Source organism: Syzygium oleosum, unplaced genomic scaffold (assembly GCF_021117445.2).
Source record: "Syzygium oleosum isolate NSW1041296 unplaced genomic scaffold, Sole_v2.1 Sole_v2.10, whole genome shotgun sequence".
NCBI classification, from domain to species: domain Eukaryota; kingdom Viridiplantae; phylum Streptophyta; class Magnoliopsida; order Myrtales; family Myrtaceae; genus Syzygium; species Syzygium oleosum.
This window is the reverse complement of record NW_026607494.1, coordinates 6,946,172-6,966,878: the sequence shown is the minus strand read 5'-3', so window position 1 is coordinate 6,966,878 and position 20,707 is coordinate 6,946,172. Positions and strand designations below refer to the sequence as shown.

The 20,707-nt window shown below is 40.2% G+C and overlaps 2 protein-coding genes across 4 annotated transcripts; one reads left to right on the top strand and one right to left on the bottom strand.

Moving 5' to 3' along the window:
* Nucleotides 1–265: 265 nt before the first annotated feature.
* Nucleotides 266–8,447, bottom strand: LOC115688893 (protein PAT1 homolog 1-like). The gene is made up of 5 exons (XM_030614838.2): nt 8,205–8,447; nt 7,120–7,265; nt 6,928–6,984; nt 5,865–5,940; nt 266–2,830 (listed from the first exon to the last, which is right to left on the bottom strand). Exons 1-5 carry the CDS (start codon nt 8,254–8,256, stop codon nt 738–740), a joined length of 2,424 nt encoding a protein of 807 aa, XP_030470698.1. The 5' UTR covers nt 8,257–8,447; the 3' UTR covers nt 266–737.
* A 7,359-nt stretch (nt 8,448–15,806) lies between these two features.
* Nucleotides 15,807–20,499, top strand: LOC115688856 (probable UDP-arabinose 4-epimerase 2). Of its 3 annotated transcripts, none has more exons than XM_030614795.2 (11): nt 15,807–16,156; nt 17,099–17,223; nt 17,552–17,614; nt 17,717–17,821; nt 17,922–18,029; nt 18,149–18,240; nt 18,715–18,856; nt 19,074–19,168; nt 19,369–19,498; nt 19,591–19,735; nt 19,916–20,499. In XM_030614795.2, the coding sequence occupies exons 2-11, from the start codon at nt 17,101–17,103 to the stop codon at nt 20,152–20,154; spliced, it is 1,242 nt and encodes a 413-aa protein (XP_030470655.1). In that variant the 5' UTR covers nt 15,807–16,156; nt 17,099–17,100; the 3' UTR covers nt 20,155–20,499. The 3 variants fall into 3 exon arrangements, with proteins under 3 accessions (XP_030470655.1, XP_030470654.1, XP_056171164.1); XM_030614794.2 differs by having other exon boundaries at nt 17,714–17,821; XM_056315189.1 differs by lacking the exon at nt 15,807–16,156 and adding an exon at nt 16,298–16,316 and having other exon boundaries at nt 17,714–17,821.
* The last annotated feature ends 208 nt before the right edge of the window (nt 20,500–20,707 follow it).

Genomic DNA, 20,707 nt, shown 5'->3' with positions numbered 1-20,707 from the left:
TCCATATACAGAATCGTTGATATGAATCAAATGAAAGCAAATCATGAATATGATACATGTAGCAGTCTCGTGCTGAGGTGAGGGCCACGCTCGCCGGAGGTAAAACTCAGACCTTGGTCACACACTGAGAGTTTACTCCGCTCTAAACCATAGTCAACTATTGCTGGGAAGGAACAAGATAAGCTGAATGCAAAGCCAGACACTGAACTAAAGGACAGATTTGTGCGACTACTGGGATGCTCATCAGTTGGGAACATTACAGAGCTAAAAAATAAAGCAGCCGACATAGCACATTAATAGGAGAGTGGTGAGCTGTTGCCCAAGACTACCATGTACATGTTAAACATTCAGTATCCACTACAATTCAACTTTCCTCCCGGACTTTTTCAACATGGAGCAGCAAAATATAGCTCCTCAAGAGGAAACCAGGACGCCACTTAACCCCCATCAAGAACCTTCCTTCTTAATGCACATTCATCCATACGATCATGGAAACGACATCACTAATCCTGTTTTAATTGAACAGTAAAGGGCGAAAAATCATAAAAAGGGAAGAGAAGAAAGAAGAAGGGAATAGAGCTGTTTCCTAGGATTTACTACAATCGAGGACTGCATGCTTTTTTTCCCCCTAGCATCCCTTTATCCACATGACTGAGTAACCGAGGGGAGCTTCTCAAAAGCAGCTAGATTCTGCAACAGTTTCTTGATGACGCCTGCAATCGCCACACCGTGTCTTACTACCCCCTCACGGACTCGGAGTTTGTTTGGCTGCTCCCACCGCCCATGCGTGCATTAAATGCATTTATGGGCATGGATCGTTGAGCGAAGTCCAACAAGAGCTTACGCTGGTTCTCGTCGGTGTGAGGGAGACTAGCACGCAAAAGCTCCACAGGCATTTCCCGGTTTATTGCTCTGGCTGCCTCTGTACCAATGATTTCCGAGCTAACTTGGGTCTGGGTCAAGATTGACTGAGCTATAGTTTCATATTTTGTGAGGCAGTATTTTGTAAGGAGAGCAAAGAACTCATTGAAGGAAGCTTGCCAGAGGGCACGATTGGGCATGCTACAGCTGTTTGGGGCATGGGGACCGGTCAAAAGGTCGGTCGCCCTTTCAAGAACGGATTTCAGAATCACAGATGCCCCATCTCCAGCTGCGCTTCCAAGGGGCCGAAGTGGCGGCTGCTCAGATGAACAAACAACAGCAACGAGACATGCGCTCAGCGCACGAAGGTCCATTCCACTGACACACCTTGAAACAGTATTGGCTAAATTCATGGTTGTCTCAGCTGCTCCAGGATCAGAAGGAAGGCCACCATAAAGAAACCTCAAGTGGCGGAAAATGGTCATGCATACAATCCTAGCGAGCTCACTACCTGGGAAGAGAAGCTGGAGGTACCTGGATAGGAGCTTCCTGCCCTTAGGGATGGAAACCAACCGAAGAAAGACAATGTCATCCTTCGGGCCCAGCCCAACTGTGTGTCCACTTTTGCCCAGTGGGTCCACAAGCTGGAGTGATGCAGCTAGACCTTCCAGAAGAATCTGCCGCTTCCGCCTCAACTGGGTTCCACCATCTTGGGGCTGAGTAAACTGCAAGAGGCGATCAATGTCATCCACATCAAGGAGGACACAGAGGCTGTCCTCGATGGTAATTCTGGCGGCAAGCATCGGTTCCTGTTCCAGAGGCTTCTCTACAACCTTCTGCTCAGAGTTGCCATCAGCAGAATTAGGCGGGGAATCAACCTCGAGGAGGGGGCGAGGCCTACGAACAGAAGATAATGGAACCCTCCCAACAGCATCAGCAGTGAGATGAGAATGCTGTTCCGAAGAACTATTGCGAGATCGAGAAGGGAGCTCTCTAAGATGGGAAGGACAAAAACGCTGCTTCGATCTTGACCCGGAAGATTTACTGGCAAGACGTGCTTGGTGGTAATAATCATCTATGTAAGGATCATTGCTGTGGGTTGCAGCATGCTGCATTTTAAGAATACTTTCAATCTCCTCAGAAGTCATATACTTGGATCTGAACTGTATAGAAATGGTATCACTTTTCTGGCTACTGAGATCGGATCCTTGTTGAGAAAAGCGTACACTCTGTTTCCCTCTTTGTGATGATTTGGGTCTGTGATCTCTAACATCAGACAACCCTAGAATCATTTTATGCGAAGGTGGAGGATGAGTACTGTAGAGTGGGGAATGCAGGGCAGCATAATGGGCCAAAGATGACTGAAGGGAATGGAGCCTTTGGTGTTGGAGCTGCTGATGAGGTGACATCAGATGCGGGGAAATAAACCCATTTTGATGAGATAATTGTTGTTGTAGCATTATGTTTTTCAAGATTCCAGACTGACTACCATGAAGTACGCCAGCTTGGTTGACCCAGTGGCTTTGTGACCTGTTACTAAAAGGAAGGCCAGAAGGGGTGAATTGAGGCACATTATTACCATATTCAAGCCCATGGGATAAACCAGCAACCTGAAGATTGTTGTTAGATAAAGGAGAGAAGATTGGTGCAGAGAAAGGCAACTGCGATCCACCAGTTAAAGAGGGCATGTTTGGGTTTCGAGGTGAAGCCTGCTGAGATCTACTCCCGGGAGGAGGGAATGATGTGAATGCCGATTTAGGCACCAGAATTGGTTCACTTGAGAAGTGATGGAGATGGGGTTGCTGCTGAGGATAGGAGGACGTTCTGTACAAAGGCTTTGAGTCTGCATAACGAGGAGAAGGTTGAGATGACCATCTCTTGCCTTCTTGAGCATTTTCTGCATCAAACGAATAAGGATCCAACCAGGTGGAAAAGTCTCCATCTTGTGCCCAATCAGTGGCTGATGAACCTGCAAACGCAAAACATAGACAGATTCAGTTTCAGGAACATGAGAAACTTAGAAACACTGTCATTTCATAACATCCAGTTGAAGGTACTAGGTATGGCCCTTATCCTATATCTCCAAACCTACAGAAATGCATGATGCTTCTTCAGAAAAAAAAGGCAAAAAAACGCAAGCAAAGAATCTGATGGACAGGCAAACTAGGAACTAACTCCAGCACGTGACAGATGTGCATGCACACAGAATCAACATGAACATGCATAGCAAATCAGGAAATGTTCAATATGGGAACATACGCAAACTAGCAGGACCCAATGCATCTTTCTAGTGCATTTGGAAGCTAGAAAATTACAACCAATAATACAACAAACTTGAAAATAATTATGTCTAGTGACATAATGTGATCCCTCCAAATTTTCTACAAAAGTTTGCGCAGCAAGCTCGTACGCCACAGAATCTGTTGCTCCCCCAATAAGAACAAAAGACACCTCTCAAAATGGCATAGAAATTTCCAGGGATGCAGTTGACCAAGGGGTTCTTTTTGTTTATTATTATTTTTCGACAAATTATTCCAAAGGAGTTGTGATCTGTAGTTTTATAACCAAAACACACCATGTAATTTCCTTTACAATGACAATATATAAAAAAAGACGAGCAAACTTCCACAGAGGACTTGGCATTTACGCATGAAAGTCAAACAGGAGTGGATGTTTTCTCCCGTGCTCAGCTATAGACACAAGTCTATCTGTACTCATCACTTCAAAGCCAAGAATATCAGTTGAAGCAAGGTAGTTAAACTCACTTTTTCACCTACGATCGATGAGGTCCCCACAGAATCAGATTCTAAAATCGTAATTTACAAACTTTGTAAAGTAACTTTTAAAAAACTGGCGAGTCTCGGTCGTAATGATCATCAACAGCCGCATAGTTAAAAACTACACAAGAACCAAGTAAATAGTCCGTGCTTAAACTAAACATCGACGGCACACTTGACATCATAACTTAACTGTATTCACAAATAAATCGTAGTCTCAAATAAACAAATCATCAGTACCATTAATAATAACTGAATATTACACTAATAAAACTTAGAAAAACTAATATACTAATACAAACACTCTACCCAAAAGAATACAAATTCGCTCAAGAAAAAAAAAATGTCTAGCTTTTCTAATATAGTTTATCTGACGTGAAAATAGTTTTAGCTCACACAACTAAATCAAAAAAATTTCTTCATCCAGTCCCTAAATAGTCGGAGTTTGCATTCACTTTCTGGTGCAGTTGTTGGTGGTTGATATTAGTGCAACCTCTACCAATTCCAAAAGAAGAAAACAAGAACTCTAGCTTTGCCTTCGTACTATGAACAGGAAGCGACAACCTTGTTTATTCATATTCTCTTCTCTTTTTTTATTCCTCATTTTCATTTAAATTTTATTCAATTAGGCATCCGTCAAATACACCATTTCACTAATGCCGCATGGGCCTGTTTAGTTGGTTTTGGGCTAGCCCAACACCCCAAATAAAGTGCACCGGGAGAGCAGAAACAGCCACCACCAATTAAATGCAAGGCAACTCATGATCTTGACATTTTTTGGGATTTAAAATCACAACTTCGCCGATTTTACCCCTACAAATGATTTTCAGCCGAGTTCACAGACTTCGTATTATTTGTCTCGTAAAAATGTACGAATTTACGTGTTAGATCGCGAATTTAACAACAAGAGTTGGAGGACTGGTTCGCCTTTATTAAACTGAAAAGACTTGTCAAAGTATCATTTGATTGAACCTATGCTTGAACTGGGATACAGGTACTTGATCCTAGAATATACTCCTCACTCCAACTTAAATTATCTTATGATTCAGGACATGCGGACTTTGACAAAAAGTGATGAGATCTAGCTACACTTCATGGTTCAAAGTCGCAGTAACATTTTAACATGGCATCTGGATTCTATGATGAAGTTTCAGAAGGAAAAAAAATATCCTGGCTCATTCCATTGGCAACAAATGTTTTACTGCTTTCCCTCCCTGCCAAGCTCACATACCATCTATGGTTATCGCAATGCCCATCCTTCATAAATTTTTAAGCGTAAAGCAAACCTGATGGATTATCCTACTTGGGTTTTTATCTGAAATGAGTCATCTAAGCTGTTGTAAAAAAGAAACAAGATGTAAATTTGAAAGTGGCTAATGTTATTCAAGAAGAGAAATTTTCCAGGAACTTTCCCCTACTACTTTTCTATCTGGAATTTCAATACCCATACTCCACTGGGCCTGAACACAATAACTAAACTACACAGAATCCATGAAACAAATTAAGAATAAGAGACCTAGGACAGAACCCAAGAGGATTACAATCTATAAGCAGTCATCCTCCTCTGTACCGCAGCGATCTATAGCAACATTCAAGGAACACAATCGGAAGCAAGGATGCAGCAGGGTGCAAAGGAGAAGCAAAAAACATTTGAATCTTCTTAGCATCATGCATCTTCTTCATGTATTGCACTCACAACTGCTAACCCACCCCAATTTTTTGCTGAGAGATACATGATCTAGCTTCAATATGACCAATGGTATGATAAGAATCATCAAATTAGGGTGCATTTCATCCTAATTTAGCATTACCCTTTTTGTTTTTACAGAAATTTCTTTCATAAGGAACTTTGCTCTTCACATTTTCACATTTTCACAAACTTAATGGATATATTTTTACGATATGCAAACTAACTTCTTAAAAGGATGTAGCCAAAGCAGTGCCGTGGCTTCTCCTTTCCATGGAGTAATAGACACAATTATTTGGAGAAAAATTATAAAAAAGCCAACACAATCTTCAGCAATTTTGAAGGGTTGGGCTTTTAAAACTTTGCAACGGAGAACATTTTCAGACTAGCAGTATCAGAAGCGAATGAAACCATAATAAAACATCCATCCACCATAGACAAACAAGGATCAATAAAATCACAGGAAAAGTTTCTAGACTTTCAATACGATTGTAGAAGGACCCTTCGAAAACAACCAAAAAAACAAGTAGCTTACTCACTTTCCCTGGAGAAGGATCCTGATCCTCTGTCCCCGATGACACCTGGGTTCCTTGGTCCTGTGACTACTCGGTTCAACTGCCAATGGAACAACAAATAATTGAGAAATCAAGAAAGAGGAATTTGAAGTACCAGGAGAAATTTTTAAGACATATAAGGCAAGATCCTCTTAAAATATATCAGCAAGACCAACCCATCAGATGTATGATGAGGTGAATGGTAAAAAGATTAGATCAAGTCATGAAGCAATCTTTAAAGACCACATCACTGTTATTTTTATCTTTGCTCAGTTCTATGGAGGCAAGACTTCAAAGGGGAGCAATGATGGTCCTATGCCAAAAGTACTTAAATTTGTGGATCAGGACTTCCAAGAGTGGTAACTGAGGCACTAAAGGCAGGCTTAAAGTTGACCGGAAGCAAAAACAGGTTGTCGCAATAATTAGCTTGAGATACATTTTATTGTACTTACAGCATGTAAGAATTAAATGTTAATCTAGAGCAAGCCCAACCAAGGAAACTGTTATTAATGAAGCCCAGAGAAGGATGAGAGTAAAATGGGTAAAACATTATGTAGCACTGGGGAATTTTTATTTGGGCCTAAACATTGGGAATGTGCTCAGTTTGAGATCTAATACAAGGTTGCTCTCTCCTCCTCTCTCTTCACAACTACATCTAACTCGCAAAATCACTTTTTAATTCTACTCCATCCAAAAAAAGAAAAGAGAGACTATAAAAACTGCCTACCCAATTGTTCAGACTAGTGAATCAGCATCAAAGGTAATGGTGGGAAATATCATCACAAAATGAGAGAGAGAGAGAGAGAGAGAGAGAGAGAGAGAGAGAGAGAGAGAGAGACTTAATAGCACCATTTACTTTTCAATTATGACTGCATTGGGTGAACAGCATTTATCAAAAAGGTACAAGTCTTTGGTGTTTTGACTAAGCTTTGGTGTTTTAATTGGCTCCATAGAGCTTAAATTATTGACTCAGACAGACACAAGTGAAAAATAGAAGAACTCTAGGAACCCAAATAACAACTTAAAAAAGCCATAGAAAGGGTATGACCTTAGCAAAAGTAGTGGCCAGATCATCCACTTCAGATAGAGATCCCAGACCGCTACCCTGAAAACGAAAATTGAGGCAAAAGTTTAAGAGGGAAAAATCTGCTACAATCAAGAAAAAGTGAATATTATAAGACAGGACTTAAGTTTGTCCTCCGGTAAGGGAAAATAGAAAGTGGAGAAGCTGTTCACAAACCTCTTCTCTATCAAATAAATGATACTCATCATCTGCAGGTCCAAAAAAGGGGAAGTCTCCTTCGCCATCTTCTAGCTCCCCTAATTCCATTTCTTCCACAAGATTTTGACCAAAAAATGCATATTGGGATGCATCGAAGAGCGCATCTGAATTACAGTGAACACACAAATTAGAGCTTGTAAATAAAAGTAACATCTAAACAGTTTGAGAGCATTGGGCAGGAATACCATTCGTGAGTAGTACTAAGGCAATTCAAATTTACAGAGGAACAGCAGACCTATTTGCAAGCACAGAAAATAACATTGAAGAGCGATAGCAGCAACCAGACAGAAAAGTTAGCTCAGATATCCTCTGGACAAACCATTCCGGACCCCCAAAAAAAAAACCCTTTGCGGCCCATTGTGATTCGGCCTCAGAAGCTCAAAGTTAGCTGCTACGGTCACCAAAATGATACTTTGATAAGCAAACGGAGTAAGCATGACTCAACCTTCACTAAACGGGAGTAGGAGTCTCCATCTAAGTATTAGAGATCGAGATATCTTTTATCAGAAACCAATCACTTAATGTCAGCCAAGAAGCAACAAATTGCTAACCATTACGCCCACTCAAAAGATCGCTACGATGGGTTAACAAACATCAGAGATACAATTCTTAATTCTTACAAGGCCCAAGCATAACTGAAAACATACATAAATCATTCACAACAATCTTATCGAAACCGCTCTAACATGTCCTCGCCACATCAAAACCGGAAATCTCGTTCCCCGGCAGCCGCCACGAGATTCAAGAGCACCAAACCCTAAAACCCCAGCTCCGCACAAATCCAACCCTCTTCCCACTTCGCCAGAACAAAAAAAATTTCACGGCTTCGTTCCGCGAATCACACAGGAAGCTCGCCGAAACCGACGAGAACCGAAAACAACGGCCCGACGAAAAAAAATCTCACTCCTCACCGCGCCCCTCCCCAGCGAACAACCCCCCCCCCCCCCCCCCCCATCCCCCAAGGCACCATCTTCCCCACACACCGAAAAACGGAACCCAACAATTTCAAAGCTCAAACGAGACCAAATCTCAGGGTAACGAACCTGAGGAGCCGTCACGGAATTCCTTGGAATCCTTGGAGTCGGATCTCTCCATGAGCGTTGCGGGGGGGGCGAAACGGCCGAAGCTCCGTAACCCTAGAACCCCAGAGGGACCACGGAGCTCTAGGGTAGGAGGAGGAGCGGCACCGACAGAGCCGGGGCCGTATCGAGCATGACAACAGCTACGCCGAGAACGCGGAAATGGGAGAACCTAAGAGGAGGTGGGGTGGAAGCTACTAAGCTCGAAAGCCCACGATTTGCAGAAATGGCAGCGATTCAGGGCGCGGGGGAGGGGGGAATCGCTAGGGTTTCGGAGCGCTCCTCGCTCCCCGTCCCCGACGATCGAAACTGGAAAGGAGAAGAAGACGATGAAGATCAAATCTCTCTCCCGAGAGAGAGAAGAGAGAGACGCGATAAGGAAGGTCTTTGTATTTTTTGTATTTTCATTTTTTCATTTTTTCGGGTTTTTATTCTCGAGTCGCCATGTTAGGTAATTTTTCATTTTTTGGTTTTTTGTGGTTTCGGTGGGGCTGGGAGTGGGGGGGTGCGGTGACTACGTGGCGCGAGGCGAGTGGAGGGGGAGCACGGAGGCGCCGTGCACCGCGCGGTGCGGATCCGCGCCTCCCCCCACTGTGGAGATATGCTCTCTCTCGCGCGTCTCGTTTGATCCTGATTCCCCCACTGAGGAAAGGGGGAGGCTTCGCTTGCGTGCGGGCTCGCCGTTGACCTTTGGGGGTGGGTAGTGGTGGGGCCCAGCGGAGATCGGACGGCTGAGGAGGGTTGGCCGAGATCGCACGCATTTTACTTTTGCCAATCGGGTTCGGGTCGGACGATAACCGGGGCCCGATTTACGGGGGCGGGTTCTGTTGGCGTTCGGAGACGGTTTTATTATTCATATACTGTCGGCGCCATCTTAGGGGGGGAGGGGGCCGCGTGATCCACGTGGCGGGCGGCGATTCGGGGGTGGCGGAGATTTTCTTGAAGCGCGTGATACACGTGGGTGGGGGGGCGCCCAATTAATCACGTGGGATTGAATGCGATGCGCATATAGTACTCGTCAATTGGCTCGACTCATTTCATTAACTTAAAGAGAAAAGGCCCAAATTCTACTTCTTCAATTACGCTCGAGAAACCCTTAATTCTCCATAGCCTCGCCATTAATCCTGCACAAATCCCAATCTCTTTGTCCCCGAGCATCGTCCATGTCCTTCGTACGTACCAATACTACTCTCGACCGCTTCCCCCCCTTCTCCTTTCCTCGGTGCTTAATCGACATCGAAATGTTACTGTAGTCACTGGCGACCTCAACATAAGGTCGTAGGGGCTTGGAAAAACGCATCTGTTATTAGGCCATCGTGATCTTACTCAAAAGCAACACACGAATCAATGACGGTTTTCATTTGCACTTGGACCCTTTTAAGAATCGTTTTTGCTTAAGAAGTAGGCAGACTCGACCCTTAAACTTAGGTTTTTGCCAAGAATTTCCAAAGCGGTTGCCTTCTCTGTCGGAATTAGGGGTGATCACCTGTTAGAATCGATTCCCATTTTTGAAACCTAAAATCTGTCTTATTTGCTCCGAAACTAACCCTAGAACTTACCCCTATTTTTCCGATCCATTTCTAGGGTCTACCCAAGATCCTATTTTTTCTTTTGTTGTTTTTTTGGTTTTATTTTACAACAAAATCATATGAATTCAAAGTATGAGATGAGTGAGGGCGGGTGAGCAAGCAAAGGCAAGTCATGAATGAGCGAGGGCAAGTCGTGAATGAACGACAATCGTGAGGCTCAAATGAGTGAGGGCAAGTCATGAGCGAGTGAGGAGGAGGATAAGTTGCGACCAAGGGAGAAAGATTTGTGAAGTGTCCGAGTAAAGTTGGAGAGAACAGAAAAAAAGAGAGATAGAAAAAAAAATGTCCAGAGAAAAATTAAGATTTTTAGATTTTATAAATCGATTCCAAATTTGGTCCGATTCCCGGATGGTTCTTCACTTGGAACCAGGAACTGGATCAGTTCCCACCAGTTCCAAAAAATTGAAATCGGGAACCTGAAATCAGATCGATTTTCAAGGGGGTTTGATCCGATTCCCGGGTAGAATAGGTCCAATTGCACAGTTCTAGTTAAAATAGTTTGTGATGTATCATAGTCTGTAGAGCTGGAGCAGATTGAATTTTCAAGTTGTTTGTGACTAACGAATGACTGCTATGTTGTAAGGTGTACTTCTATCATTGCTAGCATACCGTGCTAATTTACCTTGTTAGTTCACTCCCATTAATCAATATTTGGATTGTTATTTCTCTACTTTTTTAATAGACACTAGTACATATCTAGTTCTACGTATCATGAAATTTTCTTTGTTTAATTTTACAAAATTTGTAAGATCTTACGATGTTACAATACAATGCTATAGAGGTACCATCGGGCCATCGATCTTAAGTGAAAAAGTGAGTTTAGGCATCTTGCTTGATCCTCACCAATGACTTTGATTTCCTTTCCTCATGCAGTCTAATGCCGATCAATAAACTCAATACCGATTTATCAAAGAGTCGCACTTTTTCCACATTTTTTTTAATTTCTGACACCCTCAATTATCTCGAACTAACCATAATATCCCTTGTAGGTCCTACTTTTGATTTAAGATTATTTCTCACCTTTTTTCTTCTTTTAGATTTCCTTTTGACTAAAATACAAAACTATCCATACTTCTCTCAAACAACTTTTTTTATCCTAGCCGCATCTTCCACACTCATTATATTTCAATGTTTCCTTCATGCTCGTCTTCTTCTTAACTTACTCTCCATTGTTCACTTGTATAAGAGTTTAACCATTTGTTATAATTTGATCAAGCACCAATCAATGGAGTAAAGAGATGTTAGTTATATATGCACGTTCTTTACTTTATTTCTTTTAGATTCTCCTCGAAATCGTGAATTTTTTTACTTTGATTTCCATTACAAATATACAATAAATTACTCAAAAATTGAAAATTGTGGTTAATGTATGTGTTACATATAAGTTACTCATCTTTCATTATATTTTTTTTATAGTGCAGTCACTATAAAATGCAATATTCTAGAGCATCCAAATTGCTTAAATATATCTATTAATGATGAAATATGAATGGAGAAGAGCAATTAGTCTTGTCAACAAGTTCATTTGAAACTTTACTCAGTAATTTTCTAACTCGAAAGGATCCTTTGAGTAGTATGCGGAGCCATATTCTTGCTCAAGAATATGTTGTCTCTATGAAAAGGAAAAAGAGAGACATATAAGTTCTTCTTGGTAGCGATAGAGGAGAAAATAATATTGATTGACATAATATTTTCTATTGCATGTCAGAGAAGAAAAACCGTATCACATTTGATTAGTTGTCCTTTTGAAGTTCGTTCTCATTAAAAGAACGGATCATTTTTACTCAAAATATTGAATGCTTCACATTATCACGATCCTTTGAGTATTTTGTCCAGACATCTTACTTGTCGTCGCTTTTATGAAGTTGAAGTCATGTATGAAAGAGATATCTAAAGCTAGTATACCTCCTCACCAAATTCTTTCTTTCTTGAGACAAAGAAATCCCATTGTCCAAGGTATTGCTAAAACTGTTTACTACATGAAAGTGATCGTGAATATTTGAATGGTCGCACTATGGTCCAAACTTTATGGGTAAGCTTAGTGTAGGTGGATTCATCTACCATTTTAAACATGATGCCAATGGTCACTTAACACGTTTTTTCTCTCATCCTATCTCCATGGCACTAACCTGAAGTGTCTTTGTAATGGATTATAATTAGGGTTAATACTACGAAAAACCCAAACTGGTATATGTATGACAAATTTACTTCAAACTAATTTTTTGATCGCGAAAAATCCTAAACTGATACACCTATGATAAATTTACCCTGAACAAATTTTTTGATCACAAATAACCCCAAATTGGTACACTTGTAATAAATTTACTCCAAACTAATTTTTTAATCACGAAAAACCTCAAACTGGTACACATGTGACAAATTTATCCTCCATTAACTTCCGTCAAAGTTTACCGTTATATTTGCTGACGTGGATGACACATGGTGACGTGGCAAGTCCACGTGAAAATCCATAAAGTAAATACCACGGAAAACCCAAATTGATCAACTAACGGAGGGTAAATTTGTCTCAGGATTACCAGTTTGAGATTTTTGGTGTTCAAAAAATTAATTTGGGTAAATTTACCACACGTGTACTAATTTGAGGTTTTTTATGATAAAAAAATTAGTTTGAAGTAAATTTATCACATATATACCAATTTAGGGTTTTTAGTGGTATTAACCATTATACTTATAAGACTAATAGATAGTAAATGCCTTTATTGGATATTGTTGGAGCTTCCAGCTTTAATACTTCGTTATTCTCATGCTTTGCATTTTTGAGAAAGTGAAAAGACGAAGATTATGCTTTGGTTTTGACGATGTTTAGCAACACATTGAGTGTCGATTGTCAACCTTAAACTATTGTCATGGATAGAGAGTTGGTATTGATTCATTGGATTTTTGAATGCCGTTCGATTCATTTTCCCTAAAAGTGCGAACTTGTTGTGCTTTCGGCACATTATGAAGAATATTGTGGTAAAATGTAAACCTCAGTTTGAAGAAGGAAATGATTCGGATTCTTTTATGTTTGGTTGGTCTGAGGTTATGAACTCCAAGGGCGAAGTGAAATTTGATAAAAATATTTAGCAATTTGAAGATCGTTATAAGGAAAAGCCGTCGGTTCTTAATTACGTTAAAAAGAATGGCTTCCTTTCAAAAAGCTAGTTGTGCCTACTTGGACAGACTTGCACATGCATTTTGGGAATCATGTTACTTCAAGAGCTGAAGGGGCGATGCAACTTTGAAAGCATATCTACAATTGTCAACGGAGGATTTAGTCGAGGTGAAAAAGAAAATATATCTCAAGTTGAGAATCAGTTTCAGGAAATCAAAACCAAATTGTCAAGTGAAAAGTAAGAGGTCCTCATCATCTTTGTATTCCTCTCTTTAGGAACTTGATTACTCGCGTGTCAGTATTTGCTTTAAACAAGCTCTTTAAGTAATACGAGATTGCTAAAAGTAGGGTTAAGCGACCTATTTGTACTAGGCATTTCATGCAATTCATGAGGCCATCCATGTGCGCATGAGATGAGATTTAGGTATTTCGATAGTTTGCCTCTAGATATAATTAATCCGCGATAAAGGCTTGATGTAAAGTCCTTTCTTGATCATGATATTACTCAAAATAAGGAAGAAGATTCATTTCCACGGCTACTTTATGAGTTGGAAAGGAGGTATCAAGAGTGGCTTCTTTCTAAAAAGAAGTTGTTCAAAAGCAAATGGAGCAATTTGTACAAGCAAGCGAACATTTCTTATATGAGCCCTTGGTTACATTTCATAAAGTTGTTCTTCCCGTTTAAGAACTAAATGATAAATAACTTCTACACGATGCGATCTTAAGCTTTTAAGACTGTTGAATAGGGGAAGGGATGTGATACTTAGGGTTATGGCCATAATAGTCAGACATAAATATCGAGAGGCAAAGATCTTGGATCGACACATACATTGGAATTCAAGGTGGTCAAATATAATAGGCATAGAGGACTCAAACATTCAACAATTCAACCTAAAAGAACTATTATAAGATTGGAGCTTCTCGCATTATGACATTGAAAATTATTCCAATATATTAATTTGTTTTTAAGTAAATAGACTCTCCTATTGATATAATTGAACATTTTTATTGTCTGATTCCAGTAAAATATTTATTTTCCCAGAGAGTCACCTCTTTTAGGAAGCACTTTTGTTAAATTGCATATGCAACTTGTTATTATTGCAATGATTTGTACTTTGAAGATATTTTTCTTATCTTTAATGGTTTTTTTTGGAAATAATGATGCTTTTGAAATTGACAAAAATATGTATTTACAAATGATTTGAATGACATGTTTTATAATGCAATTGTAATTGTCATAATTCTCTTGTCAGCAGCTAATTATTCCATGTTATCCAGGCAAAGATAATATTCCATTTTAGTAATGTTTTAAGGAGAATTTTCTTTTGAATTTGCATGATAATATTGGATGCTTAGAATTTTTAATGTAGTTAATTTTGTCATATTTTTAATTTTTTGGAAAATACCTTTTAAAAAATCGTGCAATGATGGCATGAAAATTAAATAAAAATTGGACTATCAGATTCACTAAATAAAACAAAAGTTGAGCAGCTAAAATACACGGCTGATTAAAGTTATAATTAAATCGAATGCATTTGTTAAAAGTAGACTCCGTTCGTTTCACGAAAAATAACTTCCTGAAAAACATTTTCCGGATTTTCTGGTGTTCGTTTCACGGAAAATAAATTAGTCATTGAAAACATTTTCGCTCAATGGACAAAACACCTTAAAAAATGAGGAGAATATTTTTCACTTTTTGAAAAGAGGAAAACATTTTCCCCCTCCTTCTTTCATCATTCATTATAATTATTTTTATTTTCTTTTTTTAAAATTCTATTTTTTTTTATTTTTAATTATCTTTGTTTTTTTCTTTTTCTTTCTCTAGCGGCCGCGCGACCGGCCACAGGCGAGCTCGAGCCTCGCCACAGGCCGGCGGGGCTTGACCTCGCCAGATTCCGATGGGGTCGAGCCTCTCCTCATCCAGCGAAGCCGAGCTCACCCGAGGCCGGCGAACTTAGGCCTCGGGCAAGCTCAACCTCGCCAGATCAAGTGAGATGGAGCCTCGCCAGCCTGTAGTGAGGCTCAAGCTTGCCTGTGGCCAGTCGCCGGCCGCCGCCGTGGCCTGCGACCGGCCGAGGAAGAAGAAGAAGGAAAAAAAAGAAAATTAAAAATATTTTTAAAAAATAAAAAAGTATTAAAAGTATAGCAAGGAAGAAAATCTTTTCCATACCGAACAACAAAAAATATTTTTCGAGACTTTTTCAGATTTCAACCGAACACCGGAAAATTGTGCCATTTTCCAGAAACATAACATTTTCCGCGAAACGAACAGAAACGTAGTGGATGATTCTTTTCACTCTTACTCGTGTTTTGGTTATTTTTAGAATAATGGTTGCCTAGTACAAAATTAAAAAGAAAAGAAAAGAAATAGACAACTCATTGACACAATAACTAATTAGCTATCTGCCAAATAAACTATTTTTTAGAAAAGACAGACACTAGTTTCGACCCTTTTGCAAAAAAAACAAAAAAAATGAAGAAGAAAAAGAGTTAAAAAAATAAATTTTCCAATTTTTTTTTTTGTTTTCGGACATCCCTAACATCTTGAATTTACCAACAAAGTTTTTTGTCTTAGCCAATACTAACTTACCAACCTAAGGGTCCAACCAGCAAATTCGATGTAATATAACAAAATAAATGAAGATAAATATCTTAGAACTCCATACGAAATCAAACATCCCATTTGAACTAGAAAAGTAACCAGACAAGATGCGAGGAAACAAAAATATCTCGATAATCCTGTCCCCCACCTATCTGAACTCTGGAAGTTGCCTTAAAGAGGATGCGAAACGCCGTGACTCGGTCCCCACTTGGACCTTGATTTCGAGCCAAGAACGCACATGCACTCGGCGGCTGGCGCTCGATCGAATTCTTGAGGGATTGTTTCGTGGGTCGTTGACTTTATAACCAAAAGTGGAGCAATAAGTCTCTTGCTGATCCTTTCTTGAATGGAAGCATATGAGTCCAACGTTGGAACGTTACGGTTCCATTGTCCAAGCCGATGCATTGGAAGTGACGACCCAGAAGACCAGGACTTGCTCCAAATTCCCACCTGGGTGTCTCTCTCTCTGTCCTACCCTTAATTCTCTTTTTCCAGCCTCCTATTGATGGTCAGGGACGTGTCTTTCTAATGCACAGAGCTCGTAGTTTCCGAGGTTTCTTGCAACAAGCGCCCTTCTGAAGTCATACCGAGTCTTGTTCGGGACCTTCAGGTACATGATACATCCATGAATTCTGAACTTAAGGGTGTGTTGCTTTTCTTCTGCTGAAGTTTGTCTTGGATGGTGGTCAAATTCCATTCAATCACGTATTGTTCACAGACATGTTTGTTGCCGGGGTGCTCTCTCGATGTTTAATTCTCTGCCTTTTCTGGTGATGCTTCTGCTGCTTTGGCTAAGACTTCTCGTCCGATCGGTTCCGTGCACGATTCGATTGGTGTCGATTTTCTATGGATGATCTTGTGATGCTATGTGTGTTTTAGTTTGATTTGGTCGCTCAAGACGACTGTTGGTGCTTGCTGATTTTGTCCTTCTCATCCAGTGTAGATAAAGATTGCTGCTTCTGTGGTATTTGAAAAGTCAACTTTTCACTCCACAACTCTCTTTGCCTTTCTGGCTTTCTTTTCTTTATCTGTTTCGACGATCATAATTCCCTGCTTTTCAGCGCTTGAATTCTGCTTGGGGCATGGGATGGTTGAGTTCGTGGTATGTCAACGCTCAGTTTCTTTTGGCCAAGAAAAAAAATCTCAGTTGCTTTTGTTTGTGTAACTCTCCATGTCAGATTCATGTAATTGTCTAGGATGCTGAACTCTCAAATGCTCTCTTTGTTAGTCTCAATTGACTCGTCTCATATTAAAATTGGGCGATGTCACTTTCTGAAAGGAAAAGGAGTAAGGTACATATTTCAACGAACATGAAGTCGAGTTGATCACTGGGATGATGAATTGAATATCAGGCTTGCAAATACTTCCTCTGTCAATCATGACTTGATTGTTTCTTGAAGTAGATATTTTGGCTATTACTTCGAGAGATTTCCTTTTTTTTCTTTGCATCGATAACCTAAATATGAGTGTGAGGTTGCTTATGCATATCGCATACAATGCATGTAATCCAATAAGCTGCTTAACAGTAACTTAATTGATGCTACATTTGTAGGCATGGATGTTTTCGACCTGAAGCAGAAGAGCATTCTTGTTGGAACAGTACTTTTGGCCTCTGCTCTTACCATCTTCGGGATCGCGATGCTGAGACAGCCAACCCTTTACAATCGTCCCGGCCTAGTACGACGCGAATTTTGACAATTTAATGAAAATGAGTGCCTTCTGTGCATATTGTTTAGTATAAGTTCAACAGCAGTTGCTTCCTGCAAATACTTCTCATACCATATATCCAATACTAACTACTCGCACGAATTTAGATGGATGACAGCGTTCCTGACTAAGTCGAATCTTACACTTCAAAACATTTTTATCTGTGGTTGAATGGCTCTTTCGATCCATGTTGACTCCTTGGGACTCAATTGACCATTATTTCAGTTGATAATATATGTCACCAAGCGGACGAATTTTCCAAGATCTTATCAAATTCTTCCTTTCATCCTATGACCAGTCCACTTCTGGAAATCGGGAGGACAATTCTAATAGTTCTCTCCCTACTCCTTCGCAGCAAGAGGTATGAATAGCTGAGTCAAAATACTGCAAACAGATTCTTTTTGTTTCTTTTCTTGCATGATATATCTTCGTTCACTCTACTTTATATGGCCTGTTTCAGCAGCACAAAGCAGGGGGGATACACGTGCTGGTGACTGGAGGTGCTGGTTATATAGGCTCTCATGCTGCCTTACGCTTATTAAAAGATTCACATCGAGTAACAATAGTGGTGCGGCATGTTCAGAAATGTGCAGCGTTCATTTTTAATGTTTTTACTCTAAAAGTTTAAGTGCATATCAACAAACAACAACTTCTCTTTGCTTTTGAAGGACAATCTTTCACGTGGAAATATAGGTGCGGTTAAAGTTCTCGAGAAGCTATTTCCGGAGCCTGGTCGTCTTCAATTTATTAATGCAGACCTGGGAGATCCACAAGCAGTATCCTCCTGATGGGAAAATTCATCAAACATATTGACTTTATTTTTTATTGAATCACTTTTTTCCAATTAACCCAGAAGGGGAAAATTCGATTGTTTCTCCTTAAATTCAAATGGCAGGTCAACAAAATTTTTGCAGAGAATGCATTTGATGCAGTCATTCATTTTGCGGCTGTAGCTTATGTTGGGGAAAGCACACTGGATCCACTTAGGTAATTCCAGTTTCTGAAACCAAAAAGAGGCATGCTGTTCACGATTTCGAAGGTCTAACAAAATAGATCTTAGGTTATTTATTATTCATTATATGACATTCTCATGGTGAGCATAAGAACTACTTTGAACTGGAAGCTTATGCTTTCTATATTTGTTCCACTACCTGGTCTAATCCAAGTAAAGGACAAATGAGAGACCCAGGTTTTCACACACTTCACACCAACAATTTTAGGCCATCGTTGTGCTTTTACTAGCTCTCTCAGCATTGAGTTCATCTATAACAGCCGTCACACCATGAAAAACGTTTCCCTCACTAAGATTGGCAATGGCAGTATTATGCTCATCATTTCTTAGAAAATTGACATCCCAGTCAAATTTCGAGACGTAGGTAGAACATCTTTTGTTGTGGTTGTTGAATGGATACAAGTACGTCACTTCGAAGTACCTGAAGGTAACTTTGATGTACATGGCAGGTACTACCATAATATCACATCGAATACTTTGGTAGTGTTAGAGGCAATGGCTTCCCATGGTGTGAAGAAATTGATCTACTCGAGTACCTGCGCAACGTATGGAGAGCCAAAGAAGATGCCCATCACTGAAAAAACTCCTCAAGTAAGTTTCTTATGGTATACAGCTTCTGCTCTATTTTATGCTGATGATGCTGAAATGATGCGCTGATGCCAGTGCAACTCAATCGAGTACCTAGCGTTACTGTCATTTACTAACGTTGTGTGAACATAAACGTGATACGATACTAAATTTCCTCTTCAAATTGGCAAATCTCTGGATATGTGTAGAAAATGATTGTACTACCAAATGCACTGTGCAGCTCCCCATCAATCCATATGGAAAAGCCAAAAAGATGGCAGAAGATATTATACGGGATTTTTCCAAGAATTCTGACATGGCCGTCGTGATCCTGCGGTTTGTGGCTCTGTGTACATCAATTAAATCATCTGTCGTTTTTCTTAATTTTTCTTTCTTTCACCGAGGAATCCTAAAGGTGGTAGAGGTCAAATAATGAAAGAAAAGTACAAGCAGCAAATTTACATCACTCGCGGTATCTTTTAGTCCTCAGCAGAGAGCTCAAACTTTTACTAATCGACAAACTACTACATGTTCAGATATTTTAATGTCATCGGATCAGATCCAGAAGGCAGATTAGGTGAAGCTCCCCGACCGGAACTCCGTGAACATGGTCGGATATCAGGTGCTTGTTTTGATGCCGCCTCGGGCATTATTACTGGGTTGAAGGTATGACTTATATTTCCTCATGGTAATATCCTGTGAAACCTGGAATAAAAATGAAGAACATAAAGATATTGACTTCATGATGATGTTTCTAGGTAAGAGGGACAGACTATAACACTCCTGATGGCACTTGCATCAGGGATTATATTGATGTCAATGACCTCATTGACGCTCACATGAAAGCTCTGGCCAATGCCGAATCTCGACAAGTGAAGACTTACAATGTCGGCACAGGAAAAGGTCTTGAAAATCTTATATAGTGTAACCCTCAACATGTTAAGTAGTCATGTTCACCCTTTCTCATTGAACAAATTAATTCTCTCAAATGTTAAGCTCTAATGTGCATTAAGGTCTGTCGAACTTTGCTCCTCTATATTTGCTACCGCTTACTGGAAGCTCTTCTGGTCTCTCCTGTCTCAGGTAAATCGGTGAAGGAGTTTGTCGAGGCGTGTAAAATCGCGACGGGGGTCGACATAAAAGTCGAATATCTCGATCGTCGGCCTGGGGATTATGCCGAAGTTTACAGCGATCCTTCGAAAATAAGGCAAGACCTGAATTGGACGGCTCAGTATACGGATCTTCAATTAAGCCTTAAGATTGCATGGAGATGGCAGAAGTCGCATAGAAATGGTTATGGCCCTCCAACTGTCACACATTGAAAGTGAGGTGGTTGGTCCAGTTGCGGAGTTGGATTGGATATAAGAGGTTGCTTTCCCAGCCGCGCTAAATCATGCAGACTTTTTACATGTTTGATGATCAATTGAATTGCCTGAAATTTAGAGATTTCCAGGAGAGATTGCAGAACCTGGTGACAAGGCAGAATAATGGTCATGATTGACATGTCTGCGGATCGGTAACTCCGTTTCAACTCACACACGTCATATTCTTTCCTTGGTGTAAACACAATGGTAGAATTAGGTTCTGCTCCTGGGTAAAGCAGGATCATGAACAACGAATCTCTCTATGATAAACAGATCCATTTTGCAAGTTTGTTATTACGGGTAGTTCTCTTCGTTAGTTGGGGGAAAAATCCGCTCGAATCGGAATGATCCTTTACTCTGACAACATCTGGGATTCCTCGAACATATCCTCAGTATCGATATCATCAATAGGAAAACCTTTAGGCTCATTATCCAGACATCATACTTCACCATTTTCTTGTGAGGTAGGGGATAAAATGGAACGATGGATTGCCCAGAAACAAAAGCAGAG

Excerpts from the sequence above, each read along its gene's own strand:
- LOC115688893 (XM_030614838.2), bottom strand. The coding sequence starts at position 8,256 with ATGGAGAGATCCGACTCCAAGGATTCCAAGGAATTCCGTGACGGCTCC. Across the intron at positions 6,985-7,119 it reads ATTTATTTGATAGAGAAGAG|GGTAGCGGTCTGGGATCTCT; the intron begins GTTTGTGAACAG and ends TTTCGTTTTCAG. Across the intron at positions 5,941-6,927 it reads TGGCCACTACTTTTGCTAAG|TTGAACCGAGTAGTCACAGG; the intron begins GTCATACCCTTT and ends TTCCATTGGCAG.
- LOC115688856 (XM_030614794.2), top strand. The coding sequence starts at position 17,101 with ATGGATGTTTTCGACCTGAAGCAGAAGAGCATTCTTGTTGGAACAGTA. Across the intron at positions 18,030-18,148 it reads ACCTGGGAGATCCACAAGCA|GTCAACAAAATTTTTGCAGA; the intron begins GTATCCTCCTGA and ends TTCAAATGGCAG. Across the intron at positions 18,241-18,714 it reads AGCACACTGGATCCACTTAG|GTACTACCATAATATCACAT; the intron begins GTAATTCCAGTT and ends TGTACATGGCAG.